The sequence below is a fragment of the Salarias fasciatus genome, chromosome 1 (assembly GCF_902148845.1).
Source record: "Salarias fasciatus chromosome 1, fSalaFa1.1, whole genome shotgun sequence".
NCBI lineage: Eukaryota > Metazoa > Chordata > Actinopteri > Blenniiformes > Blenniidae > Salarias > Salarias fasciatus.
The window spans coordinates 23,072,294-23,094,244 of record NC_043745.1 but is presented as its reverse complement, the minus strand read 5'-3'; the positions used below and the strand labels follow the sequence as shown (position 1 = coordinate 23,094,244).

General features: G+C 41.1%; 2 protein-coding genes across 3 annotated transcripts in view; one reads left to right on the top strand and one right to left on the bottom strand.

Moving 5' to 3' along the window:
* sbf2 (SET binding factor 2) overlaps nt 1-16,369 on the bottom strand; it is a 96,641-nt gene extending 80,272 nt beyond the window's left edge. For both annotated transcript variants that reach the window (XM_030102558.1, XM_030102634.1), the window contains exons 1-2: nt 16,237-16,369; nt 4,343-4,428 (exon numbers count right to left, since the gene is read on the bottom strand). In XM_030102558.1, the coding sequence (XP_029958418.1) occupies nt 4,343-4,428; nt 16,237-16,291 (141 nt within the window). In that variant the 5' untranslated portion in view covers nt 16,292-16,369. The remainder of the gene's footprint in view (nt 1-4,342; nt 4,429-16,236) is intronic.
* Nucleotides 16,370-19,252: 2,883 nt separating this feature from the next.
* adma (adrenomedullin a) lies at nt 19,253-20,976 on the top strand. Its single transcript, XM_030090523.1, has 4 exons — nt 19,253-19,353; nt 19,960-20,062; nt 20,181-20,306; nt 20,430-20,976. The coding sequence occupies exons 2-4, from the start codon at nt 19,968-19,970 to the stop codon at nt 20,731-20,733; spliced, it is 525 nt and encodes a 174-aa protein (XP_029946383.1). The 5' UTR covers nt 19,253-19,353; nt 19,960-19,967; the 3' UTR covers nt 20,734-20,976.
* The last annotated feature ends 975 nt before the right edge of the window (nt 20,977-21,951 follow it).

The following is a 21,951-nucleotide window of genomic DNA, read 5'->3' as shown; positions in this document are numbered from 1 at the left end:
TATTCAATGGTGCAAGCTCCGCTTGTATCACAGTAAAACATGATTCATGAGTTTTATTTTAAAAAAAATGCCAGTTTTAGCCAGGGAGAAAAAAAAAAAAAAAAAACCGAATGCATCCCGCTGTTTCTATTTGATTTGGATGAAATCCATCATTTCTTAAACTTTCTTTACACACTTGGGAATGCACTGTCTCAGTTTCAGGAGAGGCAGCCTGTCACATAATGAAGAACAACATAAACTCCAGCACTCGAACACACACACGTTCTGAATTTCTGAATGACATCTGGAAACACTAAACTAATAGATTTAGCTAAACTCATTGCAGTGTTTCTATATTTAAACTCTGAAACCGTGACAGGATACTTGAGGGATGATGGTGAGAAAACGGAGCCACCCAGGTTCATGACTCTGAGTCACTGAAAGGAGACAGGAATTTCAGCTTCATCCCAAAAAAATTCACCCTCGAAAATGACTTGACACTTCATCCAGACAAGGCGTTCTTTCAAGTCATTTTGTTTTCTTCCACAAACACAACTTGATCACTTCGGGGAGTTCAATGTGTGACACACTGGTGCTCATCCCTCAGCAATTCCTCACAAAAAGACATTGTTGAAGGCCACCAACAGACTTTCTGAGTTACACAGGAAGACGCCTGTGTGACATTCGAAACGCCCACTCACAATATGTCCATTTGCGCTGGAAATAACAGTCTCGCCTGTCCTCCAGTGTCTAATAAATACCGTTGAATTAACAAGAGTGATGCAACAATAATCTTTTGACAGCCTTAAGACTGAGCCAAAGACATCGCTTATATAAATGTGACATTCATTTAGCCATTAGAGAACAAACAATTTATCTTTCCAAATTTGTCAATCATGTTCACCCGCCAAAAAATGTAAAGTGATGTAACCACATGAGTTTATGAGGACGGTCTACTGTTTAGTTTATTTCATCTGAGATATCTGACTCGTATTATGCAACCCGCTGTCCTCCACACCTGCTATTGTGCTCCACAGTGTCGGCTGGCTACAAAACGAGATACCCCAAGCTGTGCTCGCTCACCCCTGAATGCCTCCATGAAAAGAGAACATATGTACATCCAAATGCACCGCAGATGAAAGAAACATTTATTTCAGCACAGTAGAAAAAGATCATAAAATAACCCCTGCAAAAGCAGAATTCTTCCTGAAAGATTTTTTTTTTTTTTTTTTTCAAATCATTGCAGAAATATTGCAGAATCTTGAGAGGAGTTACAAAGCAACAGGAAGTGGGTTAGCAAGAACCTAAACCCTGACTTTCAAGGCTCACAAAGCTCTTTTCCTCCAAGCTGGTTCCTTTCAGATTGGTCAGACGCTGCAAAAACTTTCTCTTTTACGTGAACACGCACTGATCACGATTGCAAACCCCTGGGTTGAATTACTGGGCTGATATCCAACTTTGTAGTGCCGCTTATCAAGGATTGCAAATGTCGGAGTCTGTCAGTCAGGAAAACGGAGAAATATCCCAGATGTGTTAGTCTCTCTACATTGTACAGTCCCCAGGTTGTGTGCACAAAAAAATTTATCCAGAGCTTAAATTTGTTACTGAATTGCAATATTTCCCCTCAATATTGTGATTGCGATATAGAATGAGATATTTAATTTAGTCAATTTTTTTTAAACAATTGTTTGTTTCAAAGTTTAAACATTTCTTTCCAATAGGTTAGTTCTATTTGTTAGAATTAAAGAAAAAGATGTATGACTTGTAACAAAGTAAACTTTATTAGAACACTTATTAAAATATAGAACAAAATCTGTAGATTCAAAATGTAAAAGTCACTAAAAAAAAAACAACTTAACACACTTGAAATTAAGCACCTGCGAAATGGCTTTGGCCCATTCCAGCACTATAGAGACCATTTTCTCTTTTGACCCCCATCTTGTTGGGCTCTCTGTAATGAGGTTCTGCTCAGGGATGCTGATCCCTCTGCGCCTCAGTCAGAGCTGTCTTCTTTTTCCAGCTGTGGGACAAGTGTCCCACCAGCTTCCTGCACATCCTGTTGCCCCTGAGACTCTTTCATCTTTTAGCAAATTTTCTAAAATATAAATACAAATAACCACATTTTTGTCATAGGAGGCTACATCAACATAAAACACTCTCACATTTTGTCCTGACCACACTGACTACGTTTACATGCAGTCAATATTCGGGTTAAGGTCAATATTCCAGTTTCTGAAACATGTGGAATAACCCGTTTACCTGCTGAAACAGACAGAATTACTCCTGTTTACATGATCAGGGATATCCCCATTCAAACCGCAGCACACGGACGACGGCATGGCTGCATTTGCACTTCATGCCACTAGCTGTGCTGTTTGCATGTTCAACCTTACTCTACAGACACCACAGAAGAAGAAGGGCCAGCAGGCTCTCTCTGCATGTTGTTAGAAAAAAGTGTAAACCGGCAAGACGTGGTAATATGTTCAATGATGCGATGCACCCTTTTTTTCTCTCTCTCTCTCTCTCTCACACACTCACACACACACACACGCACGCACACACGGCATTCCTTGCAGAGGGCGTGTTGCTGTTCCACATCTTTTTTAAATCCGCTGCCATTGTGCAAAATTAGGCTCGGTGATCACGCTACTCCAGTCAGCGGCACCTTGTTAAACAAGCAGTCTGCACGGCGCCCCTCCGATGTAAACTCGCGTCACGTGACTGTCCTAGCACCAGCACCTTGCGATGCGCAAATCGCGTTTTGTAATATCGCGAGATTATCGCAAATGCAATATATCGTTCAGCCCTACTTTGAAGTCCATTCATCCTCTACATCACTCCATCCAAATCAGGGTCATGGAGGCTGCAGCTGTGTCTCAACCCTCCGTCGATGAAGGCCAATGGGTTACCAGTCCATCACAGAGTAAACACACAGAGGCAATCATATGATAGAGTACGGTGGCTGGAGTCATTCTCCCCCTAGTTGAGTGCCAAAACCATTCTGCTGACTCATTCAACGCTTATCTGCAGTCGTCGATGTGAATGATTAAAAACAGATTCTGCACAGGCATTAACGTCCTGTGCAGTGTCATACTCTCTTTAATTAATATTACCCAAGAGGTTGGCAGTTTTTCTCCCCCCCCCCCCACCATGTCCTGATAAGCAAATATTTCTCCATCCATTGCATTGTCCATATAAGGACAGCAGACCATAAAGACCTAGAAGTCACCCCACAGAGAGGGAGGAGGTCAACACACACACACACACACACACACACACACACACACACACACACACACACACACACACACACACACACACACACACACACACACACACACACACACACACACACACACACACACACACACACACACACACACACACACAAAAGAAAATGCAGCTACTTCAGAGGACGATAAAAATGGGCAGGAATGTTGACAGGTTCTGAGTAATGACGAGGAAAGAGATCCCCCAATTAGCGAGCGTCAACACAGTTTAAAACAAAGTCAAGTAAACACTCATTACCGATTTCACTGAAACAGGAAATGCCAATATCTGCTGCACAAGCTCCAAATGGCAAACGAGCTTCCAAAAAACATGCACATTCCCCCGGGGGATTCCTGTCAGTCTGTGACACAGAAAATGCCAGAGATTTTTCTTTTTTAAGAGACCAATATATCTTCTGCTGCAGCATCTTTATCCAGAAGAACCCGTCTTTTATCACCAAATCAGCATGAACCCGCATTAACTTGAAAACACTCTGCTCCGTGATAGATGGAGCTGATGCAGCGAGGAATGCACAGAGCCAAGCTTACAATGATACACCCATCTATGCTACAGTATGTCAATTATACTCGTTTCCTGAGTGAGCACTAAAAACAAAGCAAGTGCAGAATGGGGAGATAAAAGAGCAGAAACTGCAGTCGATATGACACTTTTTATGCCAATGTAACATCTTGAAGCCCTCTGAGGCAACTGTTGTTGTGATACTGGGCTATACAAAAATAAATTGATTGATTGATTGACATTTTGATGAAGCAGTGTCATTGATATGCGCTATCCCAGTAGTGGGCCGAACAGAAGAAATTTGGAAATTCAGATCAAAAATGCAAGAAACTAAAAAATGTGCAGTAGTAATATAGAAGGTTAAGGTCCCACACTCTGAATGTGTCATACATGAGTTCCTAAATAAGATAAATGAGATGTTTTGCAATGACAGTTAAATCCTCTATGTGCTTTAACTGGTTTATTCATAGCTCAGTTCAGATAAAGTCAACAGGTTCTGTGTTGATATGTTTCTACCAGTTGGGAAAAAGCTTTGCTCAGTGCAGATACGGAAACTGTGAAGGTTAGCACTCACCATCTCCACGCCCTGTGGAAAGGCTGTTCCTTCCCAGTCTTTCTTGGGGAACCGCTGAATGATCTTTCCACATCCTTCTCCTGAACCTACAGTTAAAAAACACAAGAAAAGACACAGTTAACAAATAAGTCTGTTCAGGCATGTCACATAAATTATTAAAAATATTTATGCCTGGCCATTGACTCAATATCAGTGTCTCTGTCTCAAAAAACAAATCAATCTGCATGCTAACTGCACAAAATAGCATATTGAGCTGTGACTTCCTTGTTGTGTCCTATCAGTGTGTTTAAAATATTTACAAACTCTGAGTGATAAACTATAAATCAACAATTTATTTCCAACTGAATCCCTTGTTGTAACTATGTGCATTTTTCTAATATCATGATACACTTATTGTCAAATTGTACAGTTGGTTCATTTATTGAACACTAGTTATCATGGTCTGTTGTACATTCCAATTTTTCTGCATTACTTACAACTCCGTCTGTATGTATAAGAGCAGTGTGGCAACACACTGCGGCACAATACTCTCGTTAGCATCAGCTGAACAGAAGGTCGTGTGTTGGTCATAAAACGGTGAGCAAAAGACAACTAACAATGGAAGAGAGTCAGTCCATCATGACAACTGAAATGTCGGTCTGTCCTACAGAGGAGTCAAGCTGTCAGTGAGAACAGTTTCTTTCACAATCAAAAGGCATTCAGATGCTGGGGGAAACTGACAGCAAAGGTCTGGCAGACCCAAAGCCACAACAGAATCCATTCTGGTTCATGAATTGATTCCATGATGCCTTTTTTATTTATTTTTTTATTTTTTTTACTGAAATTGTTAATTTATTCGATGCTTTTATTTAGGAGTCCCAAACAGACATTACACTGAATAACTGTAACAAAAAAACTGAACAAACAGGGGTGTTCTAGAGCTTTTTTTTTTTTTTTTTTTTACCAGTAGTGTACATCAAATTCAAAAGGTTAAAATGCATATGAACATGGGCTACTTGAAACATGTTTGAAACATGCCTCCAGATGCAGAGGTTTTCTGCAACTTCGCATTTCACCAGGTTTATTACAAGATCTGCCCTCACTGGTCTGTGCAAAGCAAACGTCTACAGACCAACCACAGCCTCGGCTTTTAAGCCTTAGATACCTGCCGTGGTGTGATTAGTACTGAAGCATTTAACCTTTGCTGGGAATATGACACTTCAACTGAAAGGTCACATAAAAGAAAAGTTCAGGCTAAATGTACTGTGTCAATGAGGGAGGAGGTAATGTCGATCAGTGAAGGAAAATGAAAGATCACTGAACAAGTGAAGAGCACACCATGTTCTCTCATTACACTGGGACTTAAAAAAAATATTGTTCAACTAAATTATCTCTTTTTTCACCTTTATAAATAAATGTGAACTACCTCCCCCTTGCAATAAATAAATAAATAAATACATACATGAAAAATCAGTGAATGTTCAAACTTTCCATCAGTGATGACACCAGTTTTTCATCTGTTGAACAAAGTAGAATTTGATCTGAAAGATCCGGATGAGGCTGACTGAGTCATGATGTTTTAGAAGGAATGTGCATGAAATACAAAAACAGAACATCTGTAAACAAGTAAGGAAACTCTGGGATTACCGTGTAATCAAAAAAGAAAAAAAAAATGCACTGCTAGGAATTAAGATAGTTTCACATGAAATCTTTCGTGAATGTCAAGACAAGTGTTTTCATGTGTGTAGAGATGACCAAATCAATGAGAAATTCTTGGGAATCACAGGCGCCAAGTTGAAACCCTGCTGACAGATGGCTCCAATAAAATCTACAGATAATCACGATCTTACCTAAGTAAGTCACTGAAATGAAACATACATCATTACATATCTATTTCCAATCATTTGTATGAATCCCTGAAGGAATATTTTGGTCACGTGTGATGTGCACTAACACAGTGTAAACAGTGATCTATAGCAGGTGTAGTGAGCAGGATCACAATAAACCACACAGATTTGTGGGGTTTACCGTCGAAAGCTTCCCGAATGAAGTTGCTCCCTCAAACATTTCTCTCAGGACGCCATATGGCAGCAGTCTCGCAAAACTCTACAGCTGAAATTAGAAGCAATAGTTCATGTCAACATGAGCTATTGCTTTTAACTGTGTCGAACACAAAACACAACATGCATTTAGCAGTTGATATCATCAACATTCCTATTTAGCAACCTTGAGAGCTAATAAAACAAGCATATTTAATGAAGGGGAAAAAACCATTGAGTTAACATGCCAGAAATAACATTGAAGAGCTGGTTTCACAATATGCACTTTGTCACACTGCATCGTCTGACCCAATGACTTCATCCTAACATTATTTTAAACTTTAAGTCACTCTTTGACAGTCGGGACACACTTTCAATTCATCTGCCAAGTGAAATGATCTCCTGTCAAGACAACGACGGACAGAAACTGAATACATGTGGCCTGTTTCTTAGAATGTATTTCAGTAATATGGATGAACAGACAGATGTGAGCATCTTCTTTATGTGAATCAGTGAAGACTCACATTCCCCAAGCATGGTTTAAGCAGTTCATCTCATTGCCACATACACTGCAGATGGTTTCAGCCTTGTAGGCTGCCAATCAACTGTTTACACAGAAATTATTCAGTGTTTACTTCAATGCACAAAAAAATCCTGCAGTTCTGGCACAACGTACGTTAACTGTATTTGGTATTTACTTTCATTCAAAAGGATGAACAGCTCTGAAGCCATGTTACAGAGTGTCTTTTGTGGATTTCATATTCCTGTGAAAAAATGGCAAAAATGTGGCAATACTAACAATGCTATCCAGCATAAATTGTAATATGTGCAATGTAATGGAACCACACGAAGAACTAAATGGACTGTATGTAAGCAAACACAACAATGCACTCCACTGACACCATTCAGAGACTGTGACAGACCTGTCCGACTGGGAGTTTGCACAAAAAGTAGCACAAACTAAATCACTTTTGGCTTTGGACAGCCAAACATCATCAGCCAGCTGGATTTTGTTCCTTTGATTCCAGCTCCTATAATTATGAAGCTAATTACTGTAATAACACCGGTACTGTCAACCATTGCATAACTACACCACAACCGCTTAATTCCCTTCAGTTTTATTTATATAGTGCCAATCATAACCACAGCACGGCTCTTTTGCAGATAATCCAAACAATCCAGCATGAGCAAGCATGGGCGATGATCAAAAGGAAAAACTCCCTGTTGTCAGAGAAACTTCTGCAGAACCAGACTCAATGGTGCAGATTTTCTGCTGCACTGGTTAGGCTTAATGGATAGTAACAACAGCAACGACAAAAAGAGATGAGAGGGCAGAAGACAGAGAGCAATAAACCAGCTGACATTAGACTGCAAGCGATTTCACTTTCTGCAGGATTTTATTCATGTCAGCGTTTTCAGCGTAACACTTCATAACTCAAACTACTCAACTGAACTGCTTTGGAAGAGCAGAAGCAGCAGAGTCTGGCCAGAGGTCAGATGCCAGCCACAGGGGAGACAGGCAGGAGGTTCTCTCACAGCAAGGCCCTTGAACCCTTCAACAACTCCTTGAAACCTCGACCTCTACGGAATAAATGATCTAATTAATCATGAAGGGGACTCTCGGGTGAGCGTGGAGACATTCATTTGTTGAGGACTATAAATACAGTGCGGAAAAAAGCTTTAAGACGCTTCACTTAAGATTTTCTCATAAAGAAAAGCCCCTGCCAACATCATAAAGAACCATACTTCAGATATCCAACATTTTTTCTTTGATTCACTTTTCCAAGCATCTTATTTCTTCACATAAATACTTGAAATTCTGTGTGTAAAGTTCGTCATTAGTGACTTCTCTCTCTTTGTTCACCTGAAGGGCTCAGCACCGTTTTCGGACAGATCACGGAGCGAGGCGCTAGTATAACACCAGCCTGTCTGACCGTTACGTGTCTCCACATCTTTACAGCTCCTCTAATTGAAATCACATGGCCGGTGTGCTCCAAGTTCTAATTTTCGACCCTCGGATGAAAATAAATGACAGAATTCCTCACATTCCACAAGGCTGCACTCTTGTATTAAAACAGGCCGCCTTTCAAATACTACCCCCCTGATAACTATAAAGAACCCCACAGGAGAGGATAATGGAACCCAGGCCTGAAAAGAAACATGCTAATTTGAACATCCGCTGAAACGCGACGAGGGAGATGATGTGTAAAAAATCAAATGCTTCTTTCGAAAAAGAAAAGAAGAAAAGTTGTTGGGTTTTTTTGGCAGACACTGTTGCAATTACGGGAACCGAACATGTCCACGTTTAAGATACGCGTGTCAGTGTACAAACACAAGGCCCATTTCCAGTTCAATAAAGCTCAGCCTGTGGATCAACACGTTTTTGCCATTCTGAAGAAATATATGTAGAGATTAAGGTTTTTTTCCCCCCTAAAATGTCCCAGAGGACTCATTTATTAGCATCTTTAACTGTGAGCTAAACAGCTTTTGATTAGTGCAGTGAAAGATTTTCAAAAACACGGGGCCTCTTTAATAAAAACTTCTGAAAGCATGATCCGATCTAATGTTGCACAAACACACATTGCTATGAATCGTTGTCAGATTGAGCAAAGTTTTCATATTTTATCAATAAAAGAGGAAAAACATTTAGGAGCACTCAAGCCGACTTGTTAAGTGATACCATTCTTCCTGCAAAGCCGTTGCCACAGCTTTATATAATGACTCGGTCAATGAAACACCTTATAAAGTTCACCTTCAGGAAATCCCAGCCAGATATAAAATATACAACAGGATTACAAGTTTGAGGCACGCTTGGGTTGGTTGTTATAATGTAATGTAAAAAAAAAAAAGAAAAAAAAAAGGCGGTACAGACACAAGCACTTATTAAATGCCATAAAGCCTCATTCATATGCAAACGATACGCAAAGGCTCTGTATCAGCGTGAACCCCCTCCGCACAGCCTCTCACGCTGACATAAAATATGGATTGCTGCACTGCTTGTTTGGCAACCTCTGGAACTCACGTATGATTGGCTCTGGAACCCGGAAGTGTGACGGTCGAGCCCCGCCCATCGGAGTAGCTCCGTCTCGGAAATCTCATTTTGAAAGATAAAAACTTGACCAAGACATTGCTGATGAACACGACAGGTTGTTTAAAGGGAGTGTTTCTTCAACGACAGGTGAAAAGTGGAAATGATTTGAATTGTTTTTATAGTGGGCATCCCTGCTGAGACTGCTGCCCCCATGACCCGGTCCTGGATAAGTGGAAGAAAATGGATGGATGGATGGATGGAAGAATGGATGAATGTTTTTACAGTAAATTTCTTGATTATTGTGCCTTTAGAATACAAATAATAAAGTAAAAAAGCTATGTATAGAAACAATTGTAAAGGAATAAGACAAATTTAACTTCTTTGTTTTAGAAAACTTTGATAGAATTGAGCGATTACTGCCCATCAGTACATCACTTGAGCAAAGACCCCGACACAACTACCCACCAACGCAAAGTATCTGATGCAACTAAACCTCAAAGTTTATTACTGTGTTGCGTGGTCTGGTTGAGTTTCAACAAGTGAAAAACCACAGGGAAGAAGTTGCAGTCATTCCTCATTAGAGCAGATGTTTCCCCTCTCAAAAAAAAAAAAAAAAGGTAAATTTATCTTCCTGATTTATCTTCTTGTTGATTAAACCAGCCAAATGCATATTTCACCATTACAGACAGGCCACAAGTGGACTCTGCCAGTTTACGTAATATCCACGTCAGCCTCAAACTTGATTTTGGCAACAGCCAGAGCGCAGGTGGACTGATCTCAAACCAATTCACAATTGTCTTTTATTGACTTTAACATAAAGACCTACACATAAAGAAGAAAACCACTCCATCGGGGAATTTACATTGGAGTATTTCAGTGATTAGGAGATCAGGCATGTCATCACATCAGGACAGGTTGGATTAATGGCTGGCTCTGGGGGACTGTTTGGTTTGTGTTGGACTTCATGCATCTACGAGAAGGTAAAGCCTCCAAAAGTACATCACAGTATAGCAACGGCACAACGAAACGAACCCATTGAGCATGGAGCTAATGCAAATCTCTGAAGACTGTCATCACAACAGCCTCCAGAGCAGAGCCAATGCAGCTACAGTGGAGAAAGCCACGCATAAATAAACCGCTTGATGTTTGGCAGGGATGAAGTTTTGAAGAAGGTTTTAAAAGACAACAAATGCAACCACAACTGACCAAATCTGTGAAAATAAAGGCACAACACTCAGGTCATGCCACTGTTAAATGATGTGGAGAAAGTGATTACAGCCATACAATGATAATTTCCACATACAGAAACTTTCTTAGTCTCCACTTTACTAATGACCATAAATATACAGCTCGATTCCATATAAAACAACAAATGAGATTAATTTTACCTTTCCACCCGCTTGCGTCACTCAAGTGAGTTTCCACAAATCTAAAAGTCTTTAAATAAATAAATCAGTTTTATTTTGAGTACTTGTGCTTTCACTCAGCTCATAAAATAAGTCATTGGTGCTACCTAAAATCAATGACACACTCAATCATGACTCCGCGAGTCAGCAGCTTTAAACTTTCTTCCACAAGCCAGTGAGCTCCACTCGATGCTGTTTGTGGTGGCAGACAGTTCATCCAAGAAAGTTATAAAGAAAAAAACTTGACAGGCTTTTAGAAATCAATCTGGCCTACTGGGTTACGTCTGTTCCATGTACTCCTTATATCAAATCATTTCAGACAAGTCTTAAGCATTTCGACTGAGTTTACGCAAGTTCAATGTATCAGGTTCGAGAATACAGCAGTCATCCAGTCATCTGGTGTCATCTGATTAAAGAGATGGCCGGCTAGTTTTACCGGAGATGACCTAATGTTGCTCCAGCTGTATCATGCCAACCTTTTCAATCTGCTAAGATATATTTACATGACGGCTACAACGGTTCCTCCCATGAACTTTACTGTAATTTGCATGTCCACACTCTTACTTGTATAACACTTTATCAACAGACTGTGACCAGGCAAACAGTAGCCGGCGGAGTTTCCCTACATATCAGTGTTGAACTATAACAGAGAGGAAGGAACTCCTCCATTGTGGTCGGAGTGGCTCTCGCTGCAGAGTTTGAATCCAGACGAAAAGCTGCCAAACGTGGAGCTAAAAAGAAAACAATCAACGCAGGCGAGCTGGAGATGTAAAACAGAAGCACAACATCTGCCATCGTGCTGAAAGAAACGGCAATAATGTGAACCCCTTTGTTAAACACAAGCAGGCTGTTCTGGCTGAAATAATACAGGGACAGACGGGACTCAGGATGCAGGAGAGTCTCCGCTTTCTGATGAATTCCTGCAGCCATTTCGGGGCCACTGGACGGATACAAAAAGGTTCAAGTGAAAGTGACTTTGGATCTCATTAACCAGGAAAAAAACAGATGTACACTGACAAAAACTGCTCATTTAAAATTGCTTCTTACATTAGTTCATCAACTTCAACTGAAAGAAAAACTTACACACTGAAATTTAAAACCAGACCGTCTACAATTCACATTCTCCATGAAATCTAACTTGAATGTATTTGTTGTGAACATACAGGAAGGAAAACCAGCACATACTGCCAAAAATGACACCTTCACATGAGGAAAAGTCTGCGCTGCTTCTGCGTCTACAGTTAATTAGGTGAGTTTCACAAACACGTGATAACTGGGTGATGCATTTGAATAAAATTTTTGCTTAAGAATATCCATGTCGAAACGTGCTTATGTTACAGCTGATAAAAGAACACAGACTTTCCGACTTCACTGAACTTGAAGAACTAATGATTTAGACAATCAACAACAACACATGGCAACACTTCAAGACCTGGCACCTCAAAGCAGGAATCAATGTGTGCAGCTGCTCAAAAAACTAAGTGTACCCAACAATATTGACTTTATGGTATTATTTAGACAGATTTTGTACTTGTTATGTTAACGAATGGCTTCCAGCCATCACCTGAGCATAAATTAACACTTTTCAGTGACAACACTGAATCTGATCAGAAGTTAAGGCTTTGCTTGAACGTTTGTTTATGCAACACATCTTTGAGAGAGGCTAGGAGAATTTGTAAACATAAAAATGTGCTTTGATGCAGTCTGTGAGTAAGTTCGTAAACAACAGCCTGGGTTTCTGGTGTCTTTATGATATCATGCTCCAGCTGTTGAAATCGGTGCGTGAAAAAGCATAATATAGAGTGCAGTTCATAACGAATGCGGCTGACCTGTGCAAGAAGAATGAAAACGCTATTTTAAAGGTGAAGAGATCATCAAAGTTCATCAGAGTTGTTAATGTGAGTCTAACGGTATTTGAAGTCAATATAAAGGATCTGCTAAATGAAACAAGCTCAACTGGTGCAGCCCAACACAAACTTAAAAACCACTTTATGGTCTCGGATAAAAGGTAAACAAAGACAAATCCAAGTGCACCAGTTAAGGAAGACAATCCCGAAGACAAACTACTGCAATTTCATTGTTAGTTGTTACTATGGTAATTCAAACAGGCCAAAATAAGTGCAAAAAATAGCAGTCAGCAACACAGAGCCCCTGAAGCATCCGTGCTAATTTCTGATTTAAAAAAAAAAAAAAAAAAAAAAAAGAATAAAATGTGGTGGGATTTTTTGCCCTAACACATTTTTGTGGAGGTGCCAGAAGATCCAGCAGAAAAACAAAGACTCTCTGGGAAAGTTGCAACAGACAGTCTGTTTATGAAAGTTTGAGCGGGTGAAAGTGAAATTTACTTGCTTTTATAACTGAAACAATGCTTCGAGGGGATGTATGACTAGACTGGAATTAAGAATTTAGACCACATATGAAGCTTGCATCTCAACGGTGTTGCATTGAGTGACACGTTGCAGATTTATACAGTCCAAAGACACTGGCAGATGGAAATATTTTGCTCCTCTGGAAGTTTTTTTTTTTTTTTTGCGCAGGAACATGCTTGTTACGTAAGTCATTCCCAGAGTCCAGACCAAAAACTCCAGACCATAAAGTCACACAATTGGGCAAGAATGTCTGTAAAATACATTCCAAATGCAGTTTGATTCAATAACGATTGCTGATATTCATCCAATGAACTGTTTGGGAGATGCAGCTGGGCAAAAATTCTCTTTTCTTTCTGGCAAAGTGAAATTCATAGTGAGCAGCATGCCAGACCATATATAAATGCTCGCCCGTGAAAAGAGGAGCAGCGCTCCTGCTGCAAAAGGCATTCGCAGCCTTCATCCATCAGAAAATACATTTTCACATTCCAACATTATGCATGAAAATAAATCCAAGATTTGTGGCTCGTTACATTTGCCCCCAGGGAGGCTGCTCAGATTTCTAATAGTGGAATCGCACCATAAGGTCGTGTTCCCTTTTATCGGACTGGGCCCACTGCTCACATGTGTGTAGCTACTAAATGACGAACAGTGGAGCAATAACATGTTTAACCATCAACTGTAAAGTATCAGAAGTTGCCTTATTTCCAGTTCATTAATCATTTCAGTCTGGTGCCCCTAGTGGAAGGTCAGACCCACTGGGTATGAGTCTTTCAATAAATTATTCTAAATAGGTCACAAAGAAACTATTACAAAAGTTTTAGCGGGAGAAACACAATCTGGATGTGTAATTATTCCCAAGGGACAAAGGAAGGAGAGGAGTCATGTTCACATATCAATGAAAGTGGGTCATGCATTTCGAAGGAGACATTCCTGACAGAAACACATCACAATCAATACAACAGACCTGATGGTTGGATACTCCAAACTTGCCATTACTGCAACTTCAGTCCCATGACACCATGTCTGCCTGCATTTCACACTTAATAACAGCCTTCGTCACTATTAACACCATAAACACAATAATTTAGCTCACTTCATCAAGAAATTACTTCTTTTTATTGCAAAGTTTGCCATTCAAATCTGACTATTGTTTCCAGATTTCAAATTACTTCAGAGTTTACAGGGGCTAATTCAGTTGTTATAATGTGATTGTGATTTACTACGAACTGGAACTGCGCCTATTCCTAAACAGATTGCATGCTCAGTGTTGTTTCCAGCAGATCCATCTACAGTAATCTAACAAAGAGAAGTGGGTCAAGCCAACGGAGCTAAAGCCAGCAGAGCACAGAGGGTATGCTTGGTGGTGACCCATGAAGGGATTCCTGGTTTGAATTAATGAGCAGTGTGGACTGGAAAAATCTGTCGTCTAGACGACCTACTGTATATTGTTCTAACTGGCATTCTATGTCTTCCGTGAACTGAGCCAGTGCTCTGAAAGAGGCTGTAAAGTCTTTTAAAATGCTTTTTTAAAACCGTTTTAAAAGTTATTTCTCCATTATGTCCAAACTTTAGCCGGCTGCAGCTGAAAACTACAACTGATATGCTCCATTAAAACTCATCAACGCATAACAAAGCCAAACAATATAAAGTCCCTGCGGATCCGGGCATCCTTTGTACCCCCCCAGAGAGGCTTAAACGTCGATAAACCTGTCAGAGCATCCAAATTCAAGCATAATCTGGGATTGAAAGCTTTAATTTCTTGGTCTCTTCACAATCAACATCAGCATCAGCAGCCAACAGAGGGGGTGGGGGTGGGTGGGGGAGGACTAAGCTTGTGGCCCTCGTGTCTTCTTGTGGTGAGACTGTGTGAATGTGGATCTATTCAGACTTTCCTGGTAACGCCAGGAACATTTTATCCCCGAAGCACAAAATATTAATTTATCAGTTTGGTGATGAAATGCCCAGCTCTGGTGAAGAACACTGTTTACCTGTTGTGCATCCTACACTATGGCGACTAAGAGGATTCAGCTGCTCTGGCTCTCCACTGACACACATGGTGCTGAATGGATGCCACGATAAGAAGCTAGGAGACTTTTATTTGTCCCCTTGCAGCACATAAGCCAAATAGCAGTTTCACTGCTTCCAGACTTCTTATTCTGCAACAGAATTAAAGAATTACGGTAAACTGATGAGAGTTGGGCTTGTTGCATTGTGCCACTTATAAAAAAAGTGGGAATCATGGAGCTCAAGTGATGGCAAACATGTTTTCTGCAATTTATCTATGAATGCTTGGGATATGTGTGCAGATCTGTTTCCTGCCTTGGAAGAAAACAATCTGAGGCTGGATCGGAGGCAGAACATGTAAGTGGAAGCCTGAGCAGTTTCCTGTCCCCACACAGTCCAGCAGCAGCAGAGGGAGAGGGGCTGAGACAGAGACTGCCTGGTCACAGCTGGATCACGTTACGCCCATCACCGAGAGCCGCAGTGCTCATCCACACAACTCTACAAAGTGTGTCTGAGAAGTGCAAAAATAGATCCACAACAAGACCCCAGCTGTCACCACTCAGCGATGAGAAACAGGGATGCGCCACCCAAACCAGCGTTACCGGAGCTTGAGTCAGCGCGCAAACATGATCAAGGAGGAGCCAGGATTGGTGCTAATTGATTAAATGTGAGGAGTATTGAAGCGTGTCCCCCCGCGAGCTGACAGGCTCACTTGTCCCTCGGACCTGACCGGAGCACGATCAACAGGGACAGGATGTGACAGATTTTGAAACCACCGAAACTGTCAATGGATCGAAGGCGAAGCGCGTCGTGCGTGAACCGGTGAGCGCGCGTCAGCCGCGTGCTTTATCTGCAAAACACGAGTCCGTCAGGTGGCGATCGGCATCTGAGCCGGTTTTATGGGGCGAAAGGAAAGAAAGTGTTAGAAAGTCCCGCCACCGGGTTAGCCGTGCGGCTAACGTGGAGCTAACGCTATCTAGCATCAACATCATCACACAGACTGACGGCCTGGACGCAAAGCTCTGCCCCGCGGCTCGATCTGCGAGCCGCCGCGCGCCGCACTTACCGGCTTTCTCCTGGTCGTATCCCACGACAATAAAATAGTCAGCCAATCTAGCCATGTCTGCTGCTTTTCCAGAGATATACCAACACAATTCAGCATTTTTCCTTCTTCCAGAGCACAGCCATGTTTGACAGAAGGAGTGTCACTGCGCGTGCGTGCCGGAGCGGGATACATCCATGGGCGTGGGCCCTCCAGTTTACAAATACAGCACTGTGTCCCAACAAGAGCCTCTTTTTGGCCCCAAAGCACAGGACCCTTTTATATCGCGGCCAGCCGCAGCACGAAAAGAACACTATATGTTAGTTTAACTGAGACAAACAATGGGAAACCTGTTATAAAATGTAATTTCAGCCTGAAGCTGCTGTGAAGTTGTTGGCTGCACACATTCCTGAAGCTGCTTGAAAATGCCTGGGGGGGGGGGGGGGCAATCACAGAAAAACAAATTGATATAAGATAAAAAAAAAAAAAAAAAAAACATTGGAAAGTAACTGAATTTTTAATATGTGCATATCTGTCAAAAGCAATATCTCTAAAGTTGTGATTTATTGTTCCTCTTAAATACCCAGTGCCTTTCAGAGATTGCCATCACTGTGCATATTTTGCCCCTGCAAAGGGGAGTTATTCTTGGTTCTGTCACTGACATTTTTGTTCCTTGAAAATGTTTCAACTTAATGTACTTGTGATTCTACATGTACTATGGAAATATCCTGTGGTTGATTAAAATACAGAAAAATATTTTAACTCAAGTGTACAGCCTTGTCACAAGCTGTAGCACGTGGAGGTCAGTCCTCAGGCTCATGTCTGGGAGACAGGCAAACAAGCTGTCGACAATGGCAGGAACACAGTAAGCGATTTCCTCTGTACTTTCTCTCCCTCTTCATCAGAGTTTTCAATGTTTTTCTAATTTCCCACATATTGGGTTTGTTTGCTCATAAAAGAAATACAAAGAGTTGAACCCATGCCAAAGTAGGAATACATAGTACATACCAGGGATTTGTATATTGTGTTTATCACAAGGATGTTGGGAAAGTCATGGAACATTAAATCCTTGACATTTATAAGTTCATTGTGCTATAGTTATGAATCATCTTACAAATTTGTGCCTTTGGGGTTTGAAGCCTGTGTTTCCTGGCAAAGGTGACATTGTTTACTCAGGATTCCTGCTACCTCTACCTGCTCATGGCATAAATTCTACAGTAAAACTGTCAGTCATGTTGTGACAGGGTTAGGGTTAGGGTTAGGGTTGTCCTGACAGAGGACGAACACAGAATGTCTATATAAGGAGTCAAACTGCAACAGCAGAAATTTGTTGTCTTGATTGCACCATCTCTTGTTGTGTCCCGGTGCTTGGATTACTTGTCTGCTGGAGGCAATTATCATTACAAACTGCTTACAAAGTTTTTTGCTCGTTTACTGCACATGTGTTTACCATTTATATTGTTTTCTTTTAGTTTGAAATATGACCCTACAGCTGAAATTAGGTCGCATGATGTATAAATAAATTCAGGAACGTTTTATAATAAGCATGGGATATGGCTAAAAGCACGTTAATGTGCCACAGAGGAATGTTAACTGTAAAGAATGACTCAAAACTATTTCGTAAGAACCCGAGGGAGCTTGTTTCCTATTTTACTTGAAACTGAAACAAACATCAGAAGTGAAAGCATCTTTACTACCAACTAATTCTGGAAAACTTTTTTTTACTTAACTGGAATTTCTTTGATGATAAGAGAGCTGTGTATGTGTATGTGTGTGTGTATGTGTGTGTGTGTGTGTGTGTGTGTGTGTGTGTTTCAGTATTTACAGCATTGTGTTAATTTTCCAGAACCCACATTCTCAATCAGTGTTTATGAGCTATACGCTCAGCAATAAGTCAGTCAAAGCCCTTCTGAAGCTGTGGGTCAGTGACACAAAGACTGAAATAAACAAAAGCTGGTTATTTGTATGCCTTTTTAGCATTTTTATTGAAAGTATTGTAGTAGTGGTGCACACGTGATGGTGTGATGTCCTGTGAGAGGTTGCTATTTCTTAACACAGACTGGCAGAGTTGAGAGCCAGACCGACCGTCACTCTAATAGCTCTGTGAGTTCATTCCAAAGTGGAGCACATGAAGTCGGATTACTTATACATTAAAAGAGCAACAAATCCACGGATTTATTTTAAAAATGTCTCAGTCAATATTGCCCCTACGTCATACATTGTTGCTCAAGTTCATTTTCTGACAGGATAATTGTAAAATTCCATTTCACATTAATTGCAATATGAAAACAAATGACATGGCGGGTCCAGGGTCAAATATTTGCCTCGTACAAACAAATACATTGAGCACACTTAAATTAATCAGTTACTCAATGTTTGTCTCATTCCACATCTCAGATTCATCACCCAGCGTATTTTCAAGCTGACATGGAACTTCACTGTGTCGGGGAGTGCCCTGGAGAGCCGACTGTGGAGACATTCTTCAAATTTTATTTTGTAGACTTACCCAGGTGGACTGAAAGGGGTATATGCCTACCTGACACTGAAGATCAAATACAAAAAGACAAATGGTTCTCTTTTGTGATTGTTTAGGTCTCTCACACTCTAACAGAAAGCACTCAGCTCAAATGAACATGATCTGTTCTTAGTGAGAGTGCTGCATTTGACTTATGGAGATGTTGAATATATATGTATTTCTATCAAAAAAAAACAATGAAAACAACTATTTTAGGGGAGTTAATAATAATTTTTATCGGCATATAAAGTTTATGTAATGAGAGAATTGTAGTGATAGTACTACTATCTTTAATGCTGAAACAATTTTTTATCCAAAACTTTGCTCAAACTATCACTTTTGAAGTTCATTTCTTGTTCAGTTGACTGCTGCACTGTTGCACTGCATGAGCAATAGCGCAGCAGTGTTGCGCTGCTTGGGGTGGGGAAAAAAGGATGAGAGACTGTGTGTGTCCGTCAATGAGTCCCTCCCACCTCCTGTATAAAGGCTCCCTGTCTGGTGTGTAGGAGCTATTAGCAGAGTGACACAGCTGCCTCACAGAACCAGTGGCAATTTCAAGAAACCAGTGGAGTACTCTTTACAGCTGATTCAACAAGAAGAACACACATTTTGTGAGAGAACAATAGGTATGTGCAATTTCTTTTTTTATATATATAATGCCTGGCTGTGATTTGCTTTGCTCACAGCTGATGGATTTATCCTTTCTTTTTTGAGGTCAGGGCACTAGTGTAGAGAGAAGGACAGGTTATCTGTGCAGTTATATAAGCAGTTCAGCTCTGAACTTGTGCGTCTGTGAAGGGAGTTGGTGTGAAGCATCTATCAAAAGCAGTACCTCAAATACTGCTTATTTGTTGCAGGTAGTTGTGTTCTATGTCATCGAAGAATTGAGTTGAGAAACAATTTAGTTTTTGTTTGACATGTGAGCGGCGCTTATTTTGGACCCCTCGCTGGTAGACTCTGTCCTTCGCATTGCTGGCCAGGGGCCCAAAGCATGGTTGAAGGTTTACTTAGCCGTGCAAAATCTGACCTTAGCTTAACTTTTTAAATAAATGAATGATATGTGCAAATCACTTGGCTTTTGGACTCTTGTGTAAAGCACAAGCGTGACACTTATGGGATTACTGTATGAACAAGCTTTACATGGGAAGAGGAACTGCATGTGGTTCATGTGGTTAAATATTATTTTTGGGCATAAATGACTAACTGTTGAATGTTTTCTCTGCTCTTCACAGGAGTCAAGATGAAAATGATCTTCCAGTCTTTCCTCTATTGCTGCCTCCTGGCAACAGTAGCACACTGTGTGGAACTTGAAGTAAATCCCCTGTTGAAAAAAAGGTGAGTTAAGTGGGTAATTAATTTAATAATCATCTAACAGCCTGTTGAGTCTACCTCAGCGGTTGCCTGTCTCTTGAATTATCTGCTTGAGATTAATGGACTTTTTTCTTCCTTCTAGGCTCAGCATATGGCTGGGGAGCAGATTGAGACGGGATCTTGACAGCGTATCAGTCGAGAAGGCTGCAGAGTCTGAGCAGTTCGTCAGACCGGAGGATATCAGGGATACTTTGCTGCCACATTCCAGGTAAGACATGGAAATTTTGATTCTTTACTTGGCCATAGTCATTCAACAAGAAGCACACATTCATCCTCCAGAAATGAGCAATATGAATTAATATTTCCTTTTTTTTTTTTTTTCCTCCCTCAGCACTGACATCAATGTCCGAACAAAGAGGTCAAAGAATTCAGGCAACCAGTCCAGACGGCAAGGCTGTTCGCTGCCCACCTGCACGGTGCACGACCTGGCACACCGTCTGCACCAGCTCAACAACAAGTTGAGGATCGGGAATGCCCCCGTCGAAAAGATCAGCCCGCAGGGATACGGACGGAGGCGTCGATCCCTCCCAGAGTACAGAGTCACACTGAGGTTAGAGCAGGGCAGGCTGAGGCCCGCGTGGAGCACGACCGACTCGCAGGTTCACAGGCTTGAGGCTCTCCTCAGACGGACATGAGCGGGAAGTTGCGAGAAGAAGAGCTGAGAACAAAAAGCGAGGGGAGTAGCTCGGCGTTAGTGTCCTCTCTGCTCTGTTCCGAAATTCTCGAAATGCCTCAGACTCCTGCCAAGTACTCTCCACCTCATTTGTTCCAGGATTGAGGACTGTCAGAGCAAAGTCTGGGACTTGGCGGAACCTCGGCAAGGTGGAGGCTGCAGACAACTGCAGCGGGCTTACAGACACTGGATGGCACGGCGCGGCGCGGGACTACAGGTGCTGCTCTCTGCTCGGCAGAGGGAGGAAAGATGAGTGCTAAAACTTGGCGATGTGGAAACCTCCTCTGGCTTGAAGGGGGAAACTTCCTCTAACATTCTTGGACTTTAACACTATTCCTCCTCAAGACCAGGACTTTGATAAGTGCTATCCTCTGAGGATTATACGCCACGTTCCATTAAACTGTCAGTACTTGTCTGCACTTTTCCATTTGGACTTTATGTCAAATGAATCATCAGGAAAACACATCTTCATCACAAAGCCAAACAGGAAGATAGGCTACAGAGCTCCAAAGCTCTCAGTTTGTATTAAGTTTTGGACACTGTATAAGGGAAAATGCCTTTAATTCTGTGAGAAATGTGCCAATCCGCAATGGATTGAATAATACTTGAAAAATGTTATTGTTTGTACAAAAACATGTGCAATCTTTTTATTTTTTTTAATTGCAAGTATCTGTATATATGAGTTCCTTTATTTAAAATATTATATAGAAGTTACATTAAAATGCTTATTCAGATAGAGCTATTTTTGTACAGGAAGAAATATATATGTGAACATTGTAGCTATTTGTCATTAATCTATTACAAAAACTGTGGTAATAAGATATCTGTTTTATAGTTATATATTATATATTTGTAAATGGTTCTATTTTATTTGTGTTGAAGCAATAACAATGTCATTCAATAAACATTTTGCATACAAAACTGAGACCTCTGTCAGACTCCCTTTGCTCTTGTACATTGAAAGTGTCTCTGTTGTCTGGGACACATTGCGGCAGCAGGACACGGAGCACCTGGTCTCTGTTAAGTGATTACAGGTTCTCATTAGAGCTCCCCTCCTCTCACTAAATTTCAAAACTCAATGACCCCCCCCCCCCTCAAACCCTTCAGAAACACAGGGCAGACAGGGTGCCAGGCGCATTCCTGCTAGGTTCAGCTCATATTTGTTGGCTCGCCCCACACC

What these genes read in the sequence shown, in the direction of transcription:
- adma (XM_030090523.1), top strand. Translation starts at nt 19,968, where the DNA reads ATGAAAATGATCTTCCAGTCTTTCCTCTATTGCTGCCTCCTGGCAACA. An exon ending in AATCCCCTGTTGAAAAAAAG is followed by an intron (nt 20,063 to 20,180) that starts GTGAGTTAAGTG and finishes TCTTCCTTCTAG; the next exon opens with GCTCAGCATATGGCTGGGGA. An exon ending in ACTTTGCTGCCACATTCCAG is followed by an intron (nt 20,307 to 20,429) that starts GTAAGACATGGA and finishes TTCCTCCCTCAG; the next exon opens with CACTGACATCAATGTCCGAA.